The sequence below is a fragment of the Ipomoea triloba genome, chromosome 9 (assembly GCF_003576645.1).
Source record: "Ipomoea triloba cultivar NCNSP0323 chromosome 9, ASM357664v1".
Classification (NCBI taxonomy): Eukaryota; Viridiplantae; Streptophyta; class Magnoliopsida; order Solanales; family Convolvulaceae; genus Ipomoea; species Ipomoea triloba.
The window spans coordinates 22,330,796-22,353,064 of NC_044924.1; the positions used below are offsets into that span (position 1 = coordinate 22,330,796).

At 36.9% G+C, this 22,269-nt stretch overlaps 1 protein-coding gene and 1 long non-coding RNA gene across 2 annotated transcripts; both read left to right on the forward strand.

Moving 5' to 3' along the window:
• Positions 1-455: 455 nt before the first annotated feature.
• Positions 456-1,256, forward strand: LOC116029757. Its single transcript, XM_031271798.1, has one exon. It carries the CDS (start codon positions 456-458, stop codon positions 1,254-1,256), a length of 801 nt encoding a protein of 266 aa, XP_031127658.1.
• A 19,318-nt stretch (positions 1,257-20,574) lies between these two features.
• On the forward strand, positions 20,575-21,359 carry LOC116029942. The gene is made up of 2 exons (XR_004100347.1): positions 20,575-20,893; positions 21,118-21,359. It is a non-coding gene; the product is annotated as an uncharacterized LOC116029942 (long non-coding RNA).
• Positions 21,360-22,269: the final 910 nt, after the last annotated feature.

A 22,269-nucleotide genomic window follows, 5' to 3' on the forward strand; every position in this document is an offset into this window, starting at 1 on the left:
CATGTACTAGAGGGATAAAAGTATCTTGTCTCCAGCTCAACAAATTGTCCCAATATGGCTCTGCAATCAACCTCTCCAGTCCATATTTGCACTCATAATCCTCCAATACTGGCAAGTCTACATATCTCCATTGCACAATAGGGAAGTTTGATAGAAAATGCTATATTTACTGCACATTAGTTTTATTTTGAATTAGTCTTTTATTATCTTTTTTATTTCTATGTTGTTAGAGATATTCTAGAGATGTTTGTTGAGTTATTTTCTCTGTTAATTGTGTATAAATTAGCAGAGATAGAAGTGGAATAATCATAATCATTTTTCCCAGAACAATACTCTGAGTGTTTTACCATCCTTTAGCCAACAAAGTGGTATCAGAGCCCTTTTTCTTAAGGGACCTGTGTGAGTGAATCAGTGAGGAACCCTTATCATATAAGACTTGAAAACTTTATCCTTAAATGGCAGGAGATAGTTTCTTGTCTAAACCCCCCGTTTTCACAGGAAAAAACTACCATGCATGGTCTGTGAAAATGGAAACTTACTTAGAAGCACATGGACTATGGGAAATGTTGGAAATTGATGAAGTTCCAGCACTTCCTGAAGATCCAACAATTGCCCAAATGAGAGAGTACAGGGAGGAAAAGAAGAAGATGAATAAGGCCAAGACTTGCATTCACTCGGCACTAACAGATGAAGTTTTTACAAAAATCATGACTTGTAAAACTGCAAAACAGGCATGGGTTTTGTTGAAAAACGAATATGAAGGAAATGACAGGACAAAAAGAATGCAAGTCCTGAACTTGAAAAGGGAATTTGAGATGCAGAAGATGAAGGAGAGAGAATCATTAAAAGATTACTCTGAAAGATTGAAGAAGGTGGTAAACAAAATCAGATTATTGGGAGAAGAACTTCCTGATGATCGGGTTGTTGAGAAAATATTGGTTACTTTGCCGGAAAGATTTGAATCAAAAATCTCTTCCCTTGAAGAGTCTAGAGATTTGTCAGAAATATCTCTAGCAGACCTTCTTCATGCACTTGAAGCTCAAGAACAAAGAAGGACCTACAGGAATGAAAGTAATATTGAGGGAGCATTCGAAGCAAATGAGGTGAGTCAAATCCAACCAAAAGGCAAAAACCAGCAGCAACCGTGGAAGAAGAAGGGAAGTCAAAATGGAGCCAATAGAGGAAAATTCCCTCCTTGCCAGCATTGTAAGAAAACCTCACGCTTGAAAAATATTGTTGGTTTAGACCTGATGTGAAATGTTTTTCTTGCAATCAAATGGGTCATGTGAAAAAGGTTTGCAAAGACAAACCACAACAAGCTCAAGTAGCGGATGAAGAACAAGAAGAGGAATAACTTTTTGTTGGGACTTGTTTTGCAAGCAAAATTTCAAGCAATGTTTGGCTAATTAACAGCGGATGCACCAATCACATGAGTTTTGATGAGTCATTATTCAAAGAAATTGATAAAACAATGATATCAAAAGTCAAAATTGGTAACGGACATTATATTGAAGTCAAAGGTAAAGGAACTGTTGCAATTGAAGGACCATCAGGTATAAAACTAATTCCTGATGTGATGCTTGTTCCTAAAATTAGTCAAAACTTGCTGAGTGTTGGACAACTACTTGAGAAAGGTTATTCTGTTATTTTCAAGAATAACATGTGTTTTATTACTGATTCATGTGGTGCTGAATTATTTTCTGTGAAAATGAAAGACAAGAGTTTTTGTCTTGATTGGGATGAGGCTGAGTTTAAAGCTTATCCATGTGTTGTTAGCCAAGCTGAATTATGGCACAAAAGGCTAGGGCACTTTCATTATTCCACCTTGGAGTATATGCAGAAAAAGGAGGTATGAGGAATGTTTCTATAAATGGCAGCAAATATTTTATACTTTTCATTGATGACTTTACTCGAATGTGTTGGGTATATTTTCTTAAACAAAAGAGTGAAGTTGCTGATGTTTTTTTGGAAGTTTAAATCATGGATTGAAAATCAAAGTGGCTGCAAAATTAAAGTGATTCGGTCTGATAATGGTACTGAATATACTGCTAATAGGTTTGCTAAGTTTTGTGAAGATGCAAGAATTGAACATCAATTCACTGTAATCTACACTCCTCAACAAAATGGAGTAAGTGAGAGGAAGAATAGAACTGTTATGGATATGGCGTGGTGTTTGCTATTTGAGAAAGGAATGCCAAAAACGTTTTGGGCAGAGGCAGTAAATACAACTGTGTTTTTGCTAAATAGGTTACCAACTAAAGTTTTAAAAGGAAAAACACCTTTTGAAGCATGGTATGGTTCTAAGCCTTTTGTTATTAATTTAAAAATATTTGGTTGTTTATGTTTCACTCGTGTTCCAGATGTAAAACGAGAGAAGCTAGATCCAAAGGCAGAATATGGATTTTTTGTTGGTTATAGTAATGTCACAAAGGGTTATAGAATTTTTCAGCCTTTAACAGGTAGGTTGAAAGTATGCAGAGATGTCAAGTTTGATGAAACTGCCAGATGGAATTGGGACAAAAATGAACCTGAAAATATCAAGGAAGAATCAGGAGAGCTTCTTGACGATGAAAGAATTGATGATATTCCTGTAAGAGGTACAAGGTCACTTACTAAAATTTATGAAAGGTGTAATGTAGCAGTACTTGAACCTGCAGGGTATGATGATGCTGCAAAAGACCCAAAATGGATTGCTGCAATGGGGGAGGAGATTAGAATGATTGAGAAAAATAAAACCTGGCATCTTGTGGATCGTCCTGAACATAAGAAGACTATTGGTGTGAAGTGGGTTTACCGAACCAAACTTAACGCTGATGGCTCTGTTAACAAGCATAAAGCAAGATTGGTTGTGAAGGGTTATGCTCAACTATATGGTGTCGACAATTCAGAAACGTTTGCACCTGTGGCAAGGTTGGATACTATAAGGTTTCTCTTAGCATTTGCAGCACAAAAACAATGGCGAATTTATCAACTTGATGTAAAGTCAGCCTTTTTAAACGGCTATCTAGAGGAAGAAATTTTTGTTGAGCAACCTGAAGGTGTCGCAATGAATTCAAGTAAGGTTTACTTGCTTAAAAAGGCCTTGTATGGCCTAAAACAGGCTCCAAGGGCCTGGTATAGCAGAATTGATGAAGAATTGCAGAACATGGGGTTCAACAAAAGTAAGAGTGAATCAACCTTGTATATTAAGGTTGTTGATGATGATCTGATTGTTATTTCATTATATGTTGATGACTTGTTTGTGACAGGAAGCAATGTGAAGCTAATCAATGAGTTTAAGACTCAAATGATGCAAGCTTTTGAAATGACAGATCTAGGAGAAATGAATTTTTTCCTAGGCGTGGAGGTCCAACAAACTCAAAATGGAATTTATATTGGACAACAAAAATATGCTAAGGAAGTGTTGAAGAAATTCAACATGGAAAGCTGCAAGTCAGTAAGTACTCCTCTTTCTCAAAATGAAAAATTCAGCAAAGATGATGGTGTTGAGAAGGTTGACGAGACAGCGTATAGGAGTATTATTGGATGCCTTATGTTCTTGACGTCAACAAGGCCTGATATAATGTTTCCTGTAAGTTTATTATCAAGATTTATGCATTGTGCTAGTGAGTTGCATTATACAGCAGCAAAGAGGATTCTTAGACATATAAAGGGAACTTTAGACTATGGTTTAAAGTTTGAAAAAACAGAGAAGCTGTTTCTTCATGGTTATTCTGACAGTGATTGGGCAGGTTCATTGGACGATATGAGAAGTACATCCGGATATTTTTTCAGTTTTGGATCTGGTTGTTTAGTTGGAGTTCAACAAAGCAGGATGTCGTGGCACAATCAACAGCCGAAGCTGAGTATGTTGCAGCAGCTTTAGCTGTTAATCAAGCTCTTTGGTTAAGGAAATTAATGGCTGATCTAAAGATGACCCAAGAGGAGGCAACAACAATTTTTGTGGACAACCAGGCAGCCATAGCAATTTCAAGAAATCCAGTCTTTCATGGCAAGACTCAACATTTTAAAGTTAAGCTTTATTTTGTTAGAGAAGTTCAAAAAACAAATGAAGTTAACTTGGTTCATTGTAGTACTGGTGTTCAATTAGCTGATATTCTGACAAAGGGATTGCCAAGATCAAGATTTGAAGTATTGAGAGAGAAGATTGGATTTTGCAGCAAAAATAGCAAGGAGGAGTGATAGAAAATGCTATATTTACTGCACATTAGTTTTATTTTGAATTAGTCTTTTATTATCTTTTTTATTTCTATGTTGTTAGAGATATTCTAGAGATGTTTGTTGAGTTATTTTCTCTGTTAATTGTGTATAAATTAGCAGAGATAGAAGTGGAATAATCATCATCATTTTTCCCAGAACAATACTCTGAGTGTTTTACAATCCTTTTGCCAACAAAGTTCAACAGCTGTCTGTATCGACCTAGCATGGTTGCTGTCATTAGTAAAATTTGAGTTCCGGTGGATACTTCTATATAGCGAGTGTTAGCGCTCCTCGCATTGTTTTCTTCTGCCGAGGCTTTCCCTCTTTGGAGCCTTTGAGCAATTTGTTGTGCAAGGTCATGTGGCGAAGACATCTTTCCTATAACATGGGCAATCAAAGCAACACAAGGAAAAACATTTGCCGATTTAAATATTGATTATGAACAATATTGCACATATCTGAAGAAAAGATTACAAGAATTCATTGCATGCAACCATCATTTTGATATCCTTCAACAATTCTATCCTATACATGCAAGAACTAGCTCATTCTATTCCATAATCATTTCATAGTCAAAAGGTCAACATATGGTCAACTTCATCTTCTTCATCTAGACTAGCTCAAGGTTGAAAAATGGAAGCATCATGAAAGTTAAAATTGGACCAAATAACTAGTAGAATATAGCAATGTAGTGCCTATAGAGTAGGAAAGTTGCAAACTTTGCCCACCATGCTCACTATATCAACAAGGATCTCATCATGACAAGAGAATACCCAAATCAAGCAATTTCAAGATCTAGTCACAAAGAGATGTTAAAACAGGGAATTTCTAGTGTATAGAAGCAATGTAGGCTTAATACAAGTCTATCAAGTCACCCCATAACAATGTATCTCAAGAAAAATGTCATACAAGAAAAACCCATGGAGATATTTTTCAAAATAGAACAAGTTCTTCATTAAACAAGTAAATAGCAAAGAAGAGTATGTTCTTACCTTGGAAATGACTTAAGATCCTTAAGAAAAGTTGAGAGACTTGGAAGGAAATGCTTAGAAAGTGTATATTTTCAGCTTGGGAGAGTTCTTGCTAGTGGTGGGGAAGAAATGAAACAAGGAAAGGGTTTTAAACCACTTCGCGCGAAAATCTGCGAAAAATCTGGTGCCCTTCCACGCACACTACCACGCGTGGTGGTAGGCGTGGGAGCTCTCTGGTTTATTCCCAAGCCTGCTCACACGCGTGTGAGCGGCGTGGCAGCTCTCTGGAAGTTTTCCACGCCTAGCCACACGCGTGGTGGTGGCGTGGAAAGCGTGCTGTGCAAAGCTTACCTTGGTTTCCCTTCCTTCCTTTGCTAGTGATGATGTTCGTTGATTGATTGCGGGCAACTTATAACTCTCGAGTGTTTAATCTGTACTTGTTAGCTCAACGAGGTTATAGAAACATTATTGAAATAAAGCTAAGAAAAACATACTATAGAAAATAAGGAAAAGCTTTAAAGAAAAGTAAGATAACATTGGGACTGCCTCCCAAGTGCGCCATGGTTTTATGTCTCCTGGCCAGACGTAATGTGGCCTATCCTTCAAGGCACACAGATTTTGGAACCCGACAAAGCGTCCCGTGAACCTTAGCTTCAAGGAATGTCCCAAGGTGGGAAACATCCTTGAACTCCCACAAAGATAAAGGAAAGATAAAATTCATAGTTGGAAGAATTCTAGACTCAAACACCCTCCTTAGCTCTTCTAAGATGGTGTCTACTTCCTTTTCTTTTTCCTCTCTTCTCCCCCTAAAGATTTTCTCATCTCTTTCAAACCATATCTCCTCACACCCTTCCTCAATTTCGAGTTTGGTCAACTCTCTCCACTCATCTTTTTCCATAAGATTGATCATAAAGGACCTATTATCTCCTACCCTCTCTTCCTTACACTCATTTTCTTCATCACTCCACTCTATTTGATTAGAGAAATCACTCACACTCTCACACGAATAGAATGAAGCATCATCTTCTTCACTCACCATCTCATTTTCACCCAAAGCAAATGATTCATCTTCCAAGAAGTTAAAGCAATCATAATCATTAGTAAACAAGATAGAATCCTTACAAGCATTAATCAACGCATAAAAATTTTCCATGGAATCATCCTCCCAAAATTTAAAGCAGTCATAATCACATATGATGGAAGTACTAAGGCGAAGGGAGTCATCTACAAGGGCGTTTTCAAAAAGAGCACATGGATTTTCAAGAATATTAGCACAAAGAAGATTAGGAATTTTACCATATTTCGGCTCTTCTTCTTCCCATACTATTTCGATTTCTCATCCTCACTCTCTATCTCTACCTCCTTTTGATTTTCCAATTCAAAAATTGAAACTTCTTCAAGTACCGGGGCATAACAATCTTCCATTCCTTCAATACTCTCCTCTTCCTTAGCATTGTGCGCGTTTTCGACCTCTTGTATAATCCTTGGATGGGCTTCCAAAGTGGGGATGTCTTCTATGATTGCGGAGTTAGCTCGGGGTTCATTCATCTTCATGAGCTCCTCCATCATAGACAACATCTTCGTTTCAACTCCTTCTAGTGGAAGTCCTTCTTTTCGGAGGGTAGCGAGATAGTCCTTTAGTTCGCTCTTGATTTCGGCTTTTAGTTTAGCTGTATTCTCCTTGGCCATCCTTGTGAATTCGTCAATTTTTGCTTTTAGTATTTCAATTTCATCGGTGGCCGGTGGGATATAATCGCAAGGATCTATATGGGTATTATATGGGTAAGAGGGTAGTGTTTGAAAGAAATATGTAGTATTGTTTTCTTTGTGGTTTTGTGATGGCGATGGGTAGTAGGCGTTTTGGTGGAAAGTAGGGAATGAATTTGACTCGGGAGTATAGCTTAGATCAAGTTGTTGCATCATTTGCACAAGCTTACTCTCTATGTTTTGAGATATGTCTTTAGAGCTTAATGAGTCAATTTCTTGTGAATTTGGTGATTGTGAAGGGTAAGTTTCTTGGAATTGTGGAGGTGGTGTTTCATAAGGATATTGGTGATGGTTTGGTGTATGGATTGGATAGTGATATGGAGGTGGTAAATGATATGTTGGTGGAATTGGGTAATGGTATGGATGTGGGTAGTGATATGTTGGTGGAGGGTAAGTATAGGTGGAATGGGGGTAATAGTGATATGGTTGGGGTTGAGGATTTGTATAGGATTGTCCTCCATGGTGTGGGTAATCATGGGGATTCATTTTAGCACTTATTAGCAAGCTTCAAGAGGTTTGATTAAAGAGAATTTCCTGCACAATAGCTTAGCCAACAACAAATAATTTTGCAACTAAAAATAGTTGCAAGTGAGCACAAGATATTCAAGATAATATAAGCTCTAGTTGCAAGTGAGCACAAGATATTCAAGATAATATAAGCTCACTTCGCAAGTGAGCACAAGATATTCAAGATAATATAAGCTCACTTCTTCAAGCAAATAACAAAAATAAGAAAACAAAATAAACACTTCTTCAAGCAAATAACAAAAATAAGAAAACAAAATAAACAATTCTTCAAGCAAATAACAAAAATAAGAAAACAAAATAAACAAAAAGAAAGCAATTCAAGAACTCTTAAAATTCTACTTCTAAGATGTCAACACTATTGGAAACCGTTTGCCATCCCCGCCAACGGCGCCATTTTGATGCTTTGTGGTTTTAGTGGGAGTGAATGTGAAGTGGTATGGAAGGTGGTAAAACAAAGAGTCAAGACTCCTTGAGTGTCGTGTCTCTCAAGGATGGCGAATGGGAATCGAGTTAGTGTGTTGGCATCTAAGAGGTTGAAGAGAAAGAGTTACGGGAATGGCTAAGGGTTGGATTCATTTGTAAGAAGGGGAAGGTTGATAGTGGTTGTGTAAGGTAAATAAAAGTAAAGTGGAGATTGGGGCTTTAGGCTTTTCCTTGTGGTTTATCTTTGGATGGTTTTGCGAGTGCAAGTTGTGTAATAGACTAGGGAGTTCGTGGCACATCACCAAGTGGTGTCACACTTTGGACTCCCACATCCTCATTCGGTTGGGGCATTTTATCGAACACTTTCTCTACCACTCCTCTCGGATCTCGTCCTTTCGGACTAAGAGCGGAGATGTGGGTGAGTTAGACTCATGAGTGGCCGCTATCGCGCGCACACTCACTTCCTTTGGGTTTGCTACCTAATGTGGCCACAAAAGGCACAAAGCTTAAAGATCATCATCCACACAAGTTCAACATCCAACAAACAAGCAATTCACAAATCAAAGCAATAATATTAAACATCCACATAGATCTACCATGGGGCCACCAATCCCCTATCTAATATATTCTAGCATGCTAAGAAACAAGAACAAGAAAGGAAATTTCAAAGAAACAAGTATTGAATTAGAAATTGAAGAGAATGGTTACCACCCTTGAAAATGGGGATCTTTACAACCTTGATCTTGAAATCCCAATCTTCATTCTTGCCCATGATCTATTCTAAACTATGAAAGAAAGGAATTTTCTCCCAAGAGGGGAGAAAACCCTTTAGATCTATTCTAGCCTAATCTATGAATTTCTGATCTATTTTCCTCTTCTTTTTGGTTTAGGGCAAAAGGGATTTATATAGGTGACAAAAAGGGGACAAATTTCCCAAAATGGCCCTGGGCCCGACCACGCTTGCTTCCACGCGTGGTGGCGGGCGTGGGAGCTCTCTGGAATAATTCCACGCCCAGCCACACGCGTGTGAGGCTGCGTGGGACGCTACTGCACTTCGGCTTGTTTGTCTTTTGCTCTATTTTAGCCTCAAATCCCTCTCCAACCTGTGAAATACCTCAAAACTCTTTCTAGAAATGTTGTTAGAAGATTTTGATCGCATTTGAGCTAAAATGGATGCAATTGTTGTAATCGGATGTTAAAACGATGCACTTTTAATCTAATAAAGACCCCTTATAAGTGCTATTCTTAGTGCTTATCAACACTACTTTCGAAATAAGATAAAACTCGCTTGGTAAGGGCCGAAAAGGTAGATATGGAGTCCTCTGGTAGGGATCCGAACTAATCCTGTGCCTGGCTGTCCAGGGTCAAGAAGAACACCACTAGCCCTCGTCATCAACATGGCGGCCTGATACTTGTTGAGGTGCGCTCGTGGGTTTGCTGTCCCTGAGTAAGCCTTGACTGTCGGAAAGCGGAAGTCCTTGGGGAAGGGCTCCTCCATAATGGCCTTCACGAATGGGGTGGATAACACGTCCTACGGCTCTAGGGAACCATCCTTCTCATCAATCTTCTTCTGGAACTCATCCATCCACCTCCAGAGTTGCTCGACCATTGGTCTCTCCCGACCGCTCGACCTAAGAGGCTTGTTCTCATCGCAGCTAAGCTCGGAGACGACGGCCTGTCCCGAACCAGCACACACTGCACAACTGAGCCAAGGCGGACTTGGATTTGGTTGAGTGTTCTCTATGCGGCTCTCTGTATTCCAGCATGTCTTTGTTTATATCCCCTCTTCCCCGCTTATTAGATGGTCGGGGCAGGTTGATTTCTCTTTCAACTTAAGTCCTTGGAGCTCGGGGATGCCTGCTACTTGGCTCACCGTGCTCCCTCAGGTAGGTCGGTGCTAGGGTCGGTGTTAGAGACCTCCTTGCAGCCCTTCTATGAGGCGGGTGAGCAGGGCGGTGGCTTGTTAGATCACGACCACCCCTTTTCGGTAGCCAGAGCTAGAGGTGTGGGGGGAGCGAAACCGCCATGGCGATTGTTGGTGAGTTGATTCCTTAGGTCTTCCACTGATATCACCGAAAGGGTTTGTCGGCTAGCAATCCTGTTGTGGCCGTTCCCGCTCGGGGTGACAAGAGTGTTAAGAGAAACATTGGAATTACGAGAGTTGGATCTCAATCTTGTCATAGCTAGTGAATTAGCACGCTCGAGCTTGTATGTTGAGCTTTCAATGAAATCACCAATGACGGATTTAATTAACCTGGGTGGTCCGAATTAATAAACCCGATAAATAAAGGATTGGATAAAGAAATGAACAATATTATGAAAAGACAATGGAAGTGTGTCGTAGAGATAATTCTTGTATTATGTTATTATGTAATTGCTATTACAAGAGTAGATTAGGACAAAGATGGATATGAATGTCTTAATGAGACAATAACAAAGAAATTTATACATACTAAACTCCCTAACCGCCCACCAAACACGGTGGTTTGGTTATAACTCCAATTTGATCGCGTCTACGCTGGGACCGGGCCCGCGACTTGACTAACCAAGGTGGTCTTTGAATGGCCCGGGTCAAGCACGGGACTCAACCTCGGGGCTCCGGGTCCGATTGCAATCCTCTTTGCTTCGTCTTCTTGGGTCGGTTTGCTCTGTTTACAATATATCCATCACTAATAGTAGTGATTTGTTGTAATTTCAATTGTAAATGTCTTGGTGGTGTAGAAGTGGTTAAAAGGCTCCATCTTGCTTAGGCTATTGAAAAGAGCTATAAATGTACTGTAATGGTTTAAGTTTTAATTAAAAAATTATGTTAGGTATTGTAACATTATATTGAACTAAGGTTGCCCATGTTTGTTTGTTTGTTTAATGAAATGATAAAAGTGAATGTAATATTATATGAAAAATGTTGGACCATCATTATGATTCTGATTTATTATTTTTTAATTATTGTTCATTATTGATTTATTCTTTTTAGTTAATCAAGATCTTACTTTATTGGGATCCTATTTTCTAGGTTGTTTGACCATATTGTCTAGTCTTCAGACATTTATATAAAGGGTTTAGGACAAGCTTTGTAAGGAGTCAAGACAAGACATATTATCATCTACAATATTATCTTCAATTATTTTCTTTCTGTCGCGCGTCTTGTGTCAAGGTTGTTACTACATCAGTTTCAGCACACCTCTGCTCTACAACTTTATACGCCAATTATTCTAAAAACTGGTATCAAAGCTATCTATGGCCCTTCAAACTTGTCACAGTGAACAACATAGCCCAACTTTTTATTCCTGTCCTTGAAAGAACTACAACTGTTGGTGCGCTAAATTGAAGGTGTTGTTTGATTATTATGATTTGTTGGAAATCGTTGAAAGTGGAATTCCTGTAGAATTGCATACAATGCAGCTGAGAAGAAGAAAGGCAAGAAGGCATTATACTACATCCGTCAAGGGATTAGATGAGTAATGAAACCTTCAAGCAGATTGAAGGTGCGAATACCTCGTATGAGGCATGGAATATTCTTATTAACTCGTACAAGGGTGATGATGAAACCAAGAGGGTACGTCTTCAAACATTAAGGTGTCAATACAAGCTATTAAAGATGGAGTCGGGTGAAACGATTGATTCCTATATTAATCATGCTCTAGCATTGCCCAACATCATGAAGAACATTGGTGACACTTTTTTAGAACAAAGTAAGGTAGAGAAAATTTTGAGAACCTTGATTCTAAGGTTTGAGCATGTTGTGACCGCAATCGAGGAGGCTAATGATATAACAACAATGATAGTCAAGTCATTGTCTGGTTCATTGAAGGCACACAAGTTGAGGTTGAATGACAATGACAACAAATTTGTGAAGTTGTTGGAACAAGTTTTTCAAGCGCAAACCTCGATTGATGATTCCAATAGAGGCAGAGGAAGAAGTGGAAATTGTTGATCCCGAATGGGTGGTGAAAAGTCTAGAGAGGGGGGGGGGGGTTGAATAGATTTTTCAAACAATTTAAAAATTATAACACATTATCAAAATAACTCCAAGTAAAGTAGATTAATGAAAATTTAACTTAGAGTACACAGTGGAATAAATGTACGTACATAAAGTGTTATGCTCAAAGATGAAATGTTTTTGAAGTGTTTAACACATGCAATATGATAGAAATGTATATAAGCTATGTGTGAAGATATATATCATGCATGGAAAGTAAAGTGTACGTGAAAATAGTAAGTAAACAAGAGAGAGAGAGAGAGAGAGAGAGAGAGAGAGAATTTTTATAGAACTTGAAGATTTTTGCTTTTGAGCTCTCTTTCACGTAGCTTTGTTATTCTCAGATGTCTCCACACTTATGCTCTTTTTCGTATCTCTCCTATGCTCTCCAAGTCTACATATCTTTTATAGATGATCAAATGTATCTGTTGGAGCGGGATAATTTGATTTTTAAAATCTTCGAAGTTGTAGCCTGATATGATAAGTTGACAAATTGATCATCTCTTTCGGCTTAATTTTCATCTTGATTATGACATATTGATCTTCTCCTTGCAACTTGGTCCATGTATTCAGACTTTGTTGACTTTGTAGTTCTTTCCATATTTGGCATGTAGTCTTCTTTGGAAATTTCATATAAATATTTTACTGATGTAGTAAATGACCATATAGAAAGAATACTTTGTGAATCTCTTGGTGTTGTGATCTTGATCACATCTTGGTCTTCTATTATGTTTAATTTTGAAATTAAACATCACTTTGATCTCTGATCTTCTCCTTCTTCAAATTATCTTCCAATTGTAGCACATTTCTTTTGGTCTCCTTTGCTACCAATTGGGTTGTTTGTCTAGCCATAATAGTCCTCCAAAGTATGCTTTTTGGTGTGCTACAAGTTGTGCAATTTGAGTCTTACTACCAAGAGTTGCTCTTTGCTACAAGGTGTGCTAAATGCTAATTTCTTAAGTATGCTAGCTATTATTTCTTCTACCAACTTTTCTTCTTGATTTGTTTTTCCTTAATTTGAAATGTTGTGCTCTTTGGGTGATAGCAACAGCCATGGCATAACATTGATCAGTCATTATTGTTTGTGGACACCTACCATCCATCGATCGTAGAAATATTTTGAACAACGAAACAAAAGATTCTATCCTTTCATTCAGTAAAAAACCACAACCAAACATGACATTTATGTAGTGGTGATTCGTACCTACAAAGGGACCACAAATCATATCATACCTATTGGTACGATATATTGTATCGTGTACTACTGAATCACCAAACAACCGATAATATGCCTTCATTTGTGCATCCCTAAAAAAGAAAAACTATACAACCTTGCATCATCATCAACTTCGAATTCAAAAAATAAATCAAACTCATGCAATTGTCTCTTCTTAAATATCTCAATCAAAGTATTAGAATCAGTCCCATCTAAATGCTTCATCGAATCTAAAAACGCAATAGTGCAAGCATCCCTAGTAGTAAATCCAACAAATGGTGAACCTCTGGACTGGTGTTTTAGAAAACGAATATCATCCTACAAGGGAACTCCACTCCTCTTTATGTCTTTTAAGTATGTCAACTGATTCACAGAAACATTTCTATGCGATTTAAGCATATAACTTGTGGAAGACTAACACAACTCATGGTTATGCTCCTTTACATGTTTGGTAACAACGACCCACTTACCATTTGAATCTACATCAAATTGACACATTACATGACATTTAGTTCGAGTCTCTACCTTTGAATAACACTTATTAGAGGTCTCTGGTCTTAATTTGAACCCAACCTTAAAACAATGTAACTTTTTCATCTTCAAAGTCTGACTTCCAGAAATATAATATTGTTTTCCCTTCCTAACACTAAATCCATTCGAAATGCATAATCATTGTACATATAAAATGCTTCTTCAACTGAACCAACAGAAAACCCCACCAATTCTTGATTAATTGTGATTTATTAAAATGAACCTTTAGTTTTTCTATACAAAAACTATTATGTTCTATAAAGAATCTAATGAAACTAAAGACAAATTGAACTGATACTACAATGTTTTTCAAATGAAACTAATGTGGATTGGAATGAACCTAACTATCATGCTTCTACAAACATACAGATTCAAACTTAGTGAACAAACAATTAAACATAAAACCTAGAATAGATGAATCTTCATCAACAACATCTGGAGAAGTACAATCAACTCCAATAGAAGGATTACAACCATATGTACCAACAAAAAAATCAAAGCAAAAAATAAAAATAAAAAACACAACTCATGCAATAATATGTATATTGTCGAGTAACACTAAAGCGGAATTAAAATGAAACTACAAAGTTGACAAAACACAACTACAGCTAGCGTTGTTAAAATGAAACTACTGTCAAGCATTATCAACTGAAATTGACGTGCGCTTCAAATGACACTATAGTGTTCCATAACTGAAACTACTGCGACATCAAAATGAAATCAACTACCATGATCTTGAAACAAATATAAAACTCAAATGAACACACAAATACGATTAAAAAGTGGAATATCATCATGATCACCAACAAAATTTGGAGAAAAAACATTAGTTACAATCAATGAAATCAATTCAACGGCAACTAGAAGATTATTTTTACCTGCAACACATAGAAACTGCAATCTATAAAACAACTAGAATCATAGAATAGCAATATCAACCAGAAAATACCCTGGAAATTTAAAATTACACAATAAACTGAGTAAAGGATACAAACCTGGGTTAATGAACTATGATCATTGGCTATCAACGAATTTGAATCAATCTCAACAATCATATTGCTTCTACTTAATGTTTCATTCATGATTCGCAGAAGAAAAAATGGATCTCCACGCTATGATAGAAATAAGAACAATACAAACGAAACAAACCGAAAAAAGAACGATGAATGATCGAAATTAGCCGTCTACATGAGTTAACAGCGACGTCTGACTCGCGCCAAGAATTCGAAACAAAACGACGTCGTTTATATCCCTAGACTACAATGCTCTGTGGACCGTGGTCCACAGTAAAACTTGCATGGTTACAAGCTATAGAAATGAGTTACCCAAAAATTAAACTAAACTAAAATGCCCTTAGCATTAATAAAAATGTTCAAAGGTATTTCAGGGGTATCTTTGTACTTTGGCCAAAAAACTTTACCACGATTGGTAATAAATTTAAAAAAGGAAAGAGTTTAATAAAATAGAGGAGTATATTGCATTAAATTCACATTAGTTCATAGGTTTTAAGAAAATCATGACCTAAACCTATTGTTGCTTAAACCCAACTTGTCTAAATTAACTCTTCGAAAGTTTAACAATCCATCCTTCGGGTTTTTAAAGGTTCCCCTTAGTTCAACATCCCTTCACCACAGATTGAACTAACTTTTTAGAATCACTGACTCTCTCTGACTATACCAATATTTGACTTCTCCAATATCTTACTCTTTGTCTTTGGCGAGCGAAAAAAGACTCCCAAATTAAACCCTTACATACGTAGTAACGGGACTAAGGATCGTTCCCACGAGGAGTAATTAGTTTAATTTTTATGCTTAAGAAAATGATGAATATTTTAAATATAACGAGAATAAAAATTAAATAAAAAAATTTGGTGAAGAATAGAATATTGAAAGCACCTGGAATAGAAAACCTTGGTTAGTCAACATCCACCACCGGAATTTAGCATTGATCATTGATTCAAAAAGTAACTAACACACACTTGAATGTTTGTCGTGAAATTATTTCATTCCCATTTTCCCATAGTTGCAGGTAATAACTAAAGCACACGCGGTTTAATTACCCCTAACTACTAAATAATCTAAGACAAGCGCTATAGATTTAATTTGGTGGTAGTAGTAGAAATTAGGAAAATTGATAAACTAAATAACACAAGCACAAGCGGTTGCATTTAGTTTAGGAAAATATTTTACCCGAGATCAATTATCACTAACGCCGTCAATAATTTATCTTAGTCGCTACTGAAATTAGAATAACTTGTAACACAAATCATTATCTAATGTAGCAAATAATTCAGAAGAGTATTTAATACTCAAATGCATAAAAAGTTTATAACAAAAATAAATAAACAATAATCTCCCAGTATAATCAATTCCGGGGCTTCAATTTACTAAACCAAGCTAAAGAAAATTAGCCACTTAGGACCATTAATAACAACTTTAGAGAAAGAATTTAGACATTCCAGAGGAAGAAAATGGTGCCCCTCAACACTACTGACATCATCTATTTATACTACTTGGACTAACAAAATTCATTGCATCCTTACGCCAATTATGATCCACTCATATTAATCCAAAAGTTTAGTAACAAATCAAAGACTCTATAGCTTCCATCTGTCGCTGATTCCTGCAAAATAGATGAACGAATTAAATTTTTATAATTAAATAAACACTACGTGGGCAGCAGCTAATTCAAAACATCAATATCGGTTCAATTAATTCATTATTAAAATGTTTTATTTACTTACTTCCTAAATTGGTACGAAACAAAGGCATTATTATTTAATTAGAATAATTTTTTGAATAAAATTCACTCTCCGAACTACAAGTTAAAAGGTGTGGAGAGGACAAACTTAAGCTATCAAGCGAGATGGCAGTGGCTTGTTTTTATTCTATTCTTTTTCTACCTTGTAATTATTTTAGGTTCATTATTTTCTCACCTACCTTTGCCCCCGTATCACATCATTCTGACTTCTGAAAACAAATCAGTCACTATATTTCAATACCAATAATGAACAATGAAAGAATAAATAATATAAATTACATAGAGGTAGATAACTCACGTGAATTGTTATGCATTACGCAAAATATTAATTTTTTACAAATAAATATGTAATCATTATCTGTGGGTCTGTCTTTCTCTCCGTCCGTTTAACGATCCGGGGTCCGCTCCGAGAGACACGGGAACTGGCCCAGGGGGAATCATCATTTGCGGGAATTGAACCCGAGTTCTCCCAAAATTCCTCCCCACAAAGAAAGCTCACTTGCCACTTGAGCTACCCCACTGGGTTAGGATAAATTTTTCTATTCTATAATAACTTGTAAATTACACATGAGAGAATACTCACATTAAAAAAATTATTTTTGATAGATTCGAGCAAAAGGGTGTTGAGATGGATCGAACTTATGTCATTTAGATACAAGAATCATGTTCTACATACTCACTCACTTCCAATATTAATTTTAGGGGAAAACTAGTGTTTATTCGTGTTATCGTGTATCACACTTAAATGATTGTGCTATTATGAAATTGAATAAGAAATAAAAAGAATGAAACGATGTATAATAATAATAATACTAATAATAATAATAATAATGTCCACTGTTATGTAGTGTGATGACATTTCTATTACCATTTTAAAATAAATGGTCGTAGCATGGAACCACGATGGTGGGACATTGATTATTTAAGCTGAAAATATGAAAAAATTAAGTATAGAACATATACTACCTTGTAAAGAATTGTTAGAGTTTAAAAAAATATAATAATAATAATAATACAATTTCACTTTCTACATATATACTTAGTTAAATATGTATTTTCATAGCATATATAATACTTAATTAATGGAATTATAGTTAAACACATTGTGCTCAGATGATGACACTTCTATAATTTTTCTTGACGGAAGGTCACAAGATTGAACCCTAGTGATGTAGTATTGACTCTTTGGACCGTAATAATATAATAAATAAAATATAGAACAAAAACTATCTTTTACTAAAAAATATTAATGAAATTATATTTATAAATAAAAATTAAAATTTTAAAGTATGTATGTTTTAATATATATATACTTTCTAATTATGTATATGTATCTAGATAGATTTATAAATGAAATTTCCCTAATCAAATATATCGATTCTTTTGACGGCAAATTATGCTATGGACCGGGTCCAACAAGGTGGACTTGTGCATGTTCACAATTTTAAAACTCACAATTTTAAAATTTTATGTTCAAAATTTTAGACCCAAGTACATGACATAGGCAATTTATATCGTGCAATACGGTGCACAATGCATTGTGCACCCCGTACCAAAATGTTAGGAGATGAGTTCTGTATATTCTAGGTAATCGTTCTGTGTATTTCAAACCATCATTCTGTGTATTCTAGGCAACCGTTCTGTGTATTCATGTTAGTAACACATGTTGTGATATGTTTGTGAATTCGAATGTTTAAGAGGATGAGTTTTGTGTATTTTGTATCAATATTCTGTGTATTCATATTATTAACACATGTTGTGATGTGTTTGTGCATTCGAATATTAAGAGGATGAGTTATGTATTTTGTGTCAATATTTTGTGTATTCTAGACAAACGTTCTGTGTATTCTAGATAAGGATTATGTGTATTATAGATAATGAATTCCTGTAGTCATTCGCGTCCGCGTCATTTAATATCGAAACGACGTCGTTTCGGACTAGAATCCACAGTGCACTATGGACCCTGGTCCACGATATAACGGTTGCATGACATAACAACCGTATTTTGACAAGTTGGGGCTTCTCTGGGGAAGCAGGAGCAATTCCAATCAAAAGCAACCATTTCTGTGCAGGATCACAGCGGTAATTGATAATTTGATTGTTGGTCAAAGTTGGTGCTCTATCAAACATCTTTACGTACGGGCTCAGAACCACCTTCAATTGGCCAATGATAAACTGAGGTCTGGGTGACTAGACCTAACATCTTTGGAGTAATCCACTTCCCGATCGAATACAATTAACCTGCTCAGATTTCACTTTTGCATGCTTTGCCTCAATATAATGTTGAATATTTAATTTGTAAATGATCTTGAGTGGTTCATTGGGCTTTCAATGCCAAAATTCTTGATGATAGCCGAGTCTGAAGTAATGGGCCGCCTCAACGGCTGAATAGGCATACTCATACCAATGATCACCACACTAGCTATTCTGGGGTGCTATCATGTCTCTCGAACTCAAATATACTTATCAGTAAATGTGGATTGACCCCTATGCTTGATAAAGTAAGGGCCTCCTTCATGGCTGAGCTGAGACCGAATATATATTCGAGATCTGTGAATCACACTGGAAGCCAATATGCAGGAAATGACAATGCAAGTAGCTTATCCCAAGCCAAGCCCTCCGAGATATGAAGAGAAGACATCTAGGAAGAGAGGATGGAGGGTTCTCTTCAGAAGAGAGAGACAGAGAGAGCGATGGCTACGTAATCCTAAATATATCGATTCTTGTATTTAGATAGATTTATAAATGAAATTTCCCTAATCAAATACATCCATTCTTAATTGTAGCAATTTCAATAATATGCATTATAGTTAAGAGAATTACATTTAGAAATAAAAAATTGAAAATTTTAAAACTTTTATACTAGTAGATATAGATCCTAACTAATTGATGGAGATATTAGAAACGGCCCAATAATGAGGACCCCGGGTCTCGGAGCGCATAGCCTAGGGCCTAGGAAGATCATCTAAGCGGCCCAAGAAGGGTCCAGAGCCCGGAATAGTGGGCCCAAGACTTTGTCTCGTGTCCCACCATGTGGACCTTGATTTATTCTCATGGCCTGCCACATTTTTAGTTAGGTTGGTTGGGCTCCTTTCTTGTATAAATTAACTTTGCCCAAGTATTACAGGGCATACTCAATTCCCCTACAATACAAATCATGTCTCATTCTAACAATATACTTGTAATACTTAGGCTCTATTCCATCTAATACCAGCACAATTCTACGCAATTGTTTACCTTTTACTATCTATATTTTATGCGAGCTAATTGATCCATACATAATTACATACTCCGGATTAATTTTCTCCAACATTGGTGCTTTCGTTGAGAGCCGATATCAGGCTTGAACATGTTCCGTAACAACGTCTCTAACAAATCTGACTTTTTGACAATAGCAAGATCCAAAAATCGGCCTTGACGTCACGTCTCGTGCTATAGATCCTTGGCCCTTCATAGCTGCAATGAGAATATGAATGTACAATGAATCGCGTATGATAATGCGTGAGTTTTCCTTCTCAAATCTTGTCGTACACATGTAAGTATTATATTGTAATTACTATATACACTACTACAGAAATGGTCTATTACGACACAACATAGACGGCGGTTATTTAAATAACCGCCGTCTAATATATTTTGGGTCTACTACGTCACAGCTAGACGGCGGTTTTAAAAACAACCGCCGTCTATTATTTACCACGTCACTTAATAGATGGCAATTTTTAAATAACCGTCGTCTAATATATACCACGTCACTTAATAGACGACGATTTTTAAATAGACGCCGTCTAATATATACCACGTCACTTAATAGACGGCGGTTTTTAAATAACCGCCATCTAATATATATCATGTCACTTAATAGACGGCAGTTTTTAAATAACCGACGTCTAATATGTACTTAATACACTTTATACAACCGCCGTATATATATTTTTTAATTTTTTTTTAATTTTAATATATATTAAGTTATTTTTTTTTCAAAAAAAAAAAAGTTATTTTAATATTTTACTTTGTACTGTAGACTAAAGGGTAAAAAAATAACCTTAGATCTAAATGCCTAAATTCTAATTTCAAAAAAAACTGTAGTCTTTTCGCAAAAAAAAAAGAGACTATACTCTAAAACTAAGGGTTTTTTTTGGTAAATCTAAAACTAGGGTTCTGATATGTATTTCAGAATTTTCACATTTAGAATTCAGTCTCCACTGTCTTCTCCCCCGCTCCAAATTTCACCGTTTTCACCCAGTCCGTCGCCACCGCAGTCCGCCGGCCAGCAGCTCACCGCAGTCCTCCGCCCACGGCAGGCCAGCCGCCACCCGCTCACTGCAGTCCGCAGTTCGCAGTCCGCCGCCCGCTACCCGCCGCCTGCTGCTCGCCTGCTCATCGCTCATCGCTACCCGCCTGCTGCTCGCCGTCGACGCCCACCGCCTGCCGCTCACCGTAGTCACCGTCGTCGTTACATTCCAGAGTCCAGACCATTTGAAAATTGAAATCATTGCTGTACCAAAACTCCAAAAGGTTAAATGTAATTAACTAATTATTATGTTTGTTAGCCCTGTGAGGCTCTGGCCTCTGTGTATGTTTTTTACATTGAAAAATGATTTGGTTAATTACTTAATTTTAATGGCTTACAGTCTGTTACAAAGAAGCTAATAGGTATACTATATTGCACTATCAATTTCAAAGTACAGAATGTCGTAATGTATGATTATTGGTTAATTCCTTATTTGTATGAAGTGTAGGCTTAAACTTCCACTCTTCTGGGCTCTACCAGGTAGCAGTGCAGTCTCCAGTGGGTAAGTTCATAGTTCTATTTTTTGAATTGTTTTCTAAATAATTTGGCCGGCTAAATCGTCTGTGGGTACTGTCATAGTTTTTTTTCTCCAGCTAAACCGGATAGAAGATTTGATGAAGTGCTATTTAATCTTGATTGTAGTCTTGTGGATTTGTTGCTTAATGCTTATGATTTATGATTTGTGGATTATGACTTTAACACTCTCTAGATAGTTTGTTTAGGCAATTATGCTATTTTTTTTCCAGGAATTCCAGTGCATATGTAAATAATGTAATCTCTTAAGATACCCGGTTTTGGAACAAGTGAGTATGCTTCATAGTTCTCTTGAAATCTTGTAGTAAATTAAACTATTGCCTATTACAATACATTGGTTTTCATGGTTAAAGTTTACCTTAGGAGCTTTTAATATGTTTTTAATTTCACTAAGAGAACTGTCGGAAGTGTATTCATCTTGTATGACTCATACAGTAGACTAATTCGTTATCACTTCAATAGTCATTCTTGGTGCATTGTTCAGCATACAACCATTTGGGTTTGATAGCGTAAATAGAACCGGGGGTTACGATTACATTACGAATACGTATGTTTGTTAATAAGTGGGAGAGCGCTCGTTGGTCAGCCGGTCGGCCTACCGTAGGGCGACCGGGCAGTTCGAGGCTGAGTAATATCCTGGGTGGTAAGTAGTTACGAGCGGGTCGCTTAGAACAACACGGGCTGCTATTGTAGGGCAGTCAGGTTGCAATTACAGAGTGGGAATTACGAGCGAACGGTTAGACGGGGTGTAGACCGTGACATAGATTGATGTTGTAGGGTGAGATTACAAGTAGCGAGTAGTAGTAGTTACAATAAGATGGAGATGAGAAGTGAGGGGGAGACCCCTCCTATTTATACTAATCAAGCCGGTCTACGAATTTAATGCACCGGCTGCAAGTGGCTTAACGTGGCGTCTTCTTGTTGGCTTGGTCAGGCGGTTACTCTGCAGGCTACGGGTAGGTTGACTGGTCGAGGTTGCAGAGCCGCAAGTTGTCAATCGCCGGCCTGCAGGCGCAAGTTGGACTGCTTTACTTGTTGTGTAAGATAAGGTTTCGGCTTGCAGGTT

Coding starts and splice junctions, on each gene's coding strand:
- LOC116029757 (XM_031271798.1), top strand. CDS start 456: ATGGCAGGAGATAGTTTCTTGTCTAAACCCCCCGTTTTCACAGGAAAA.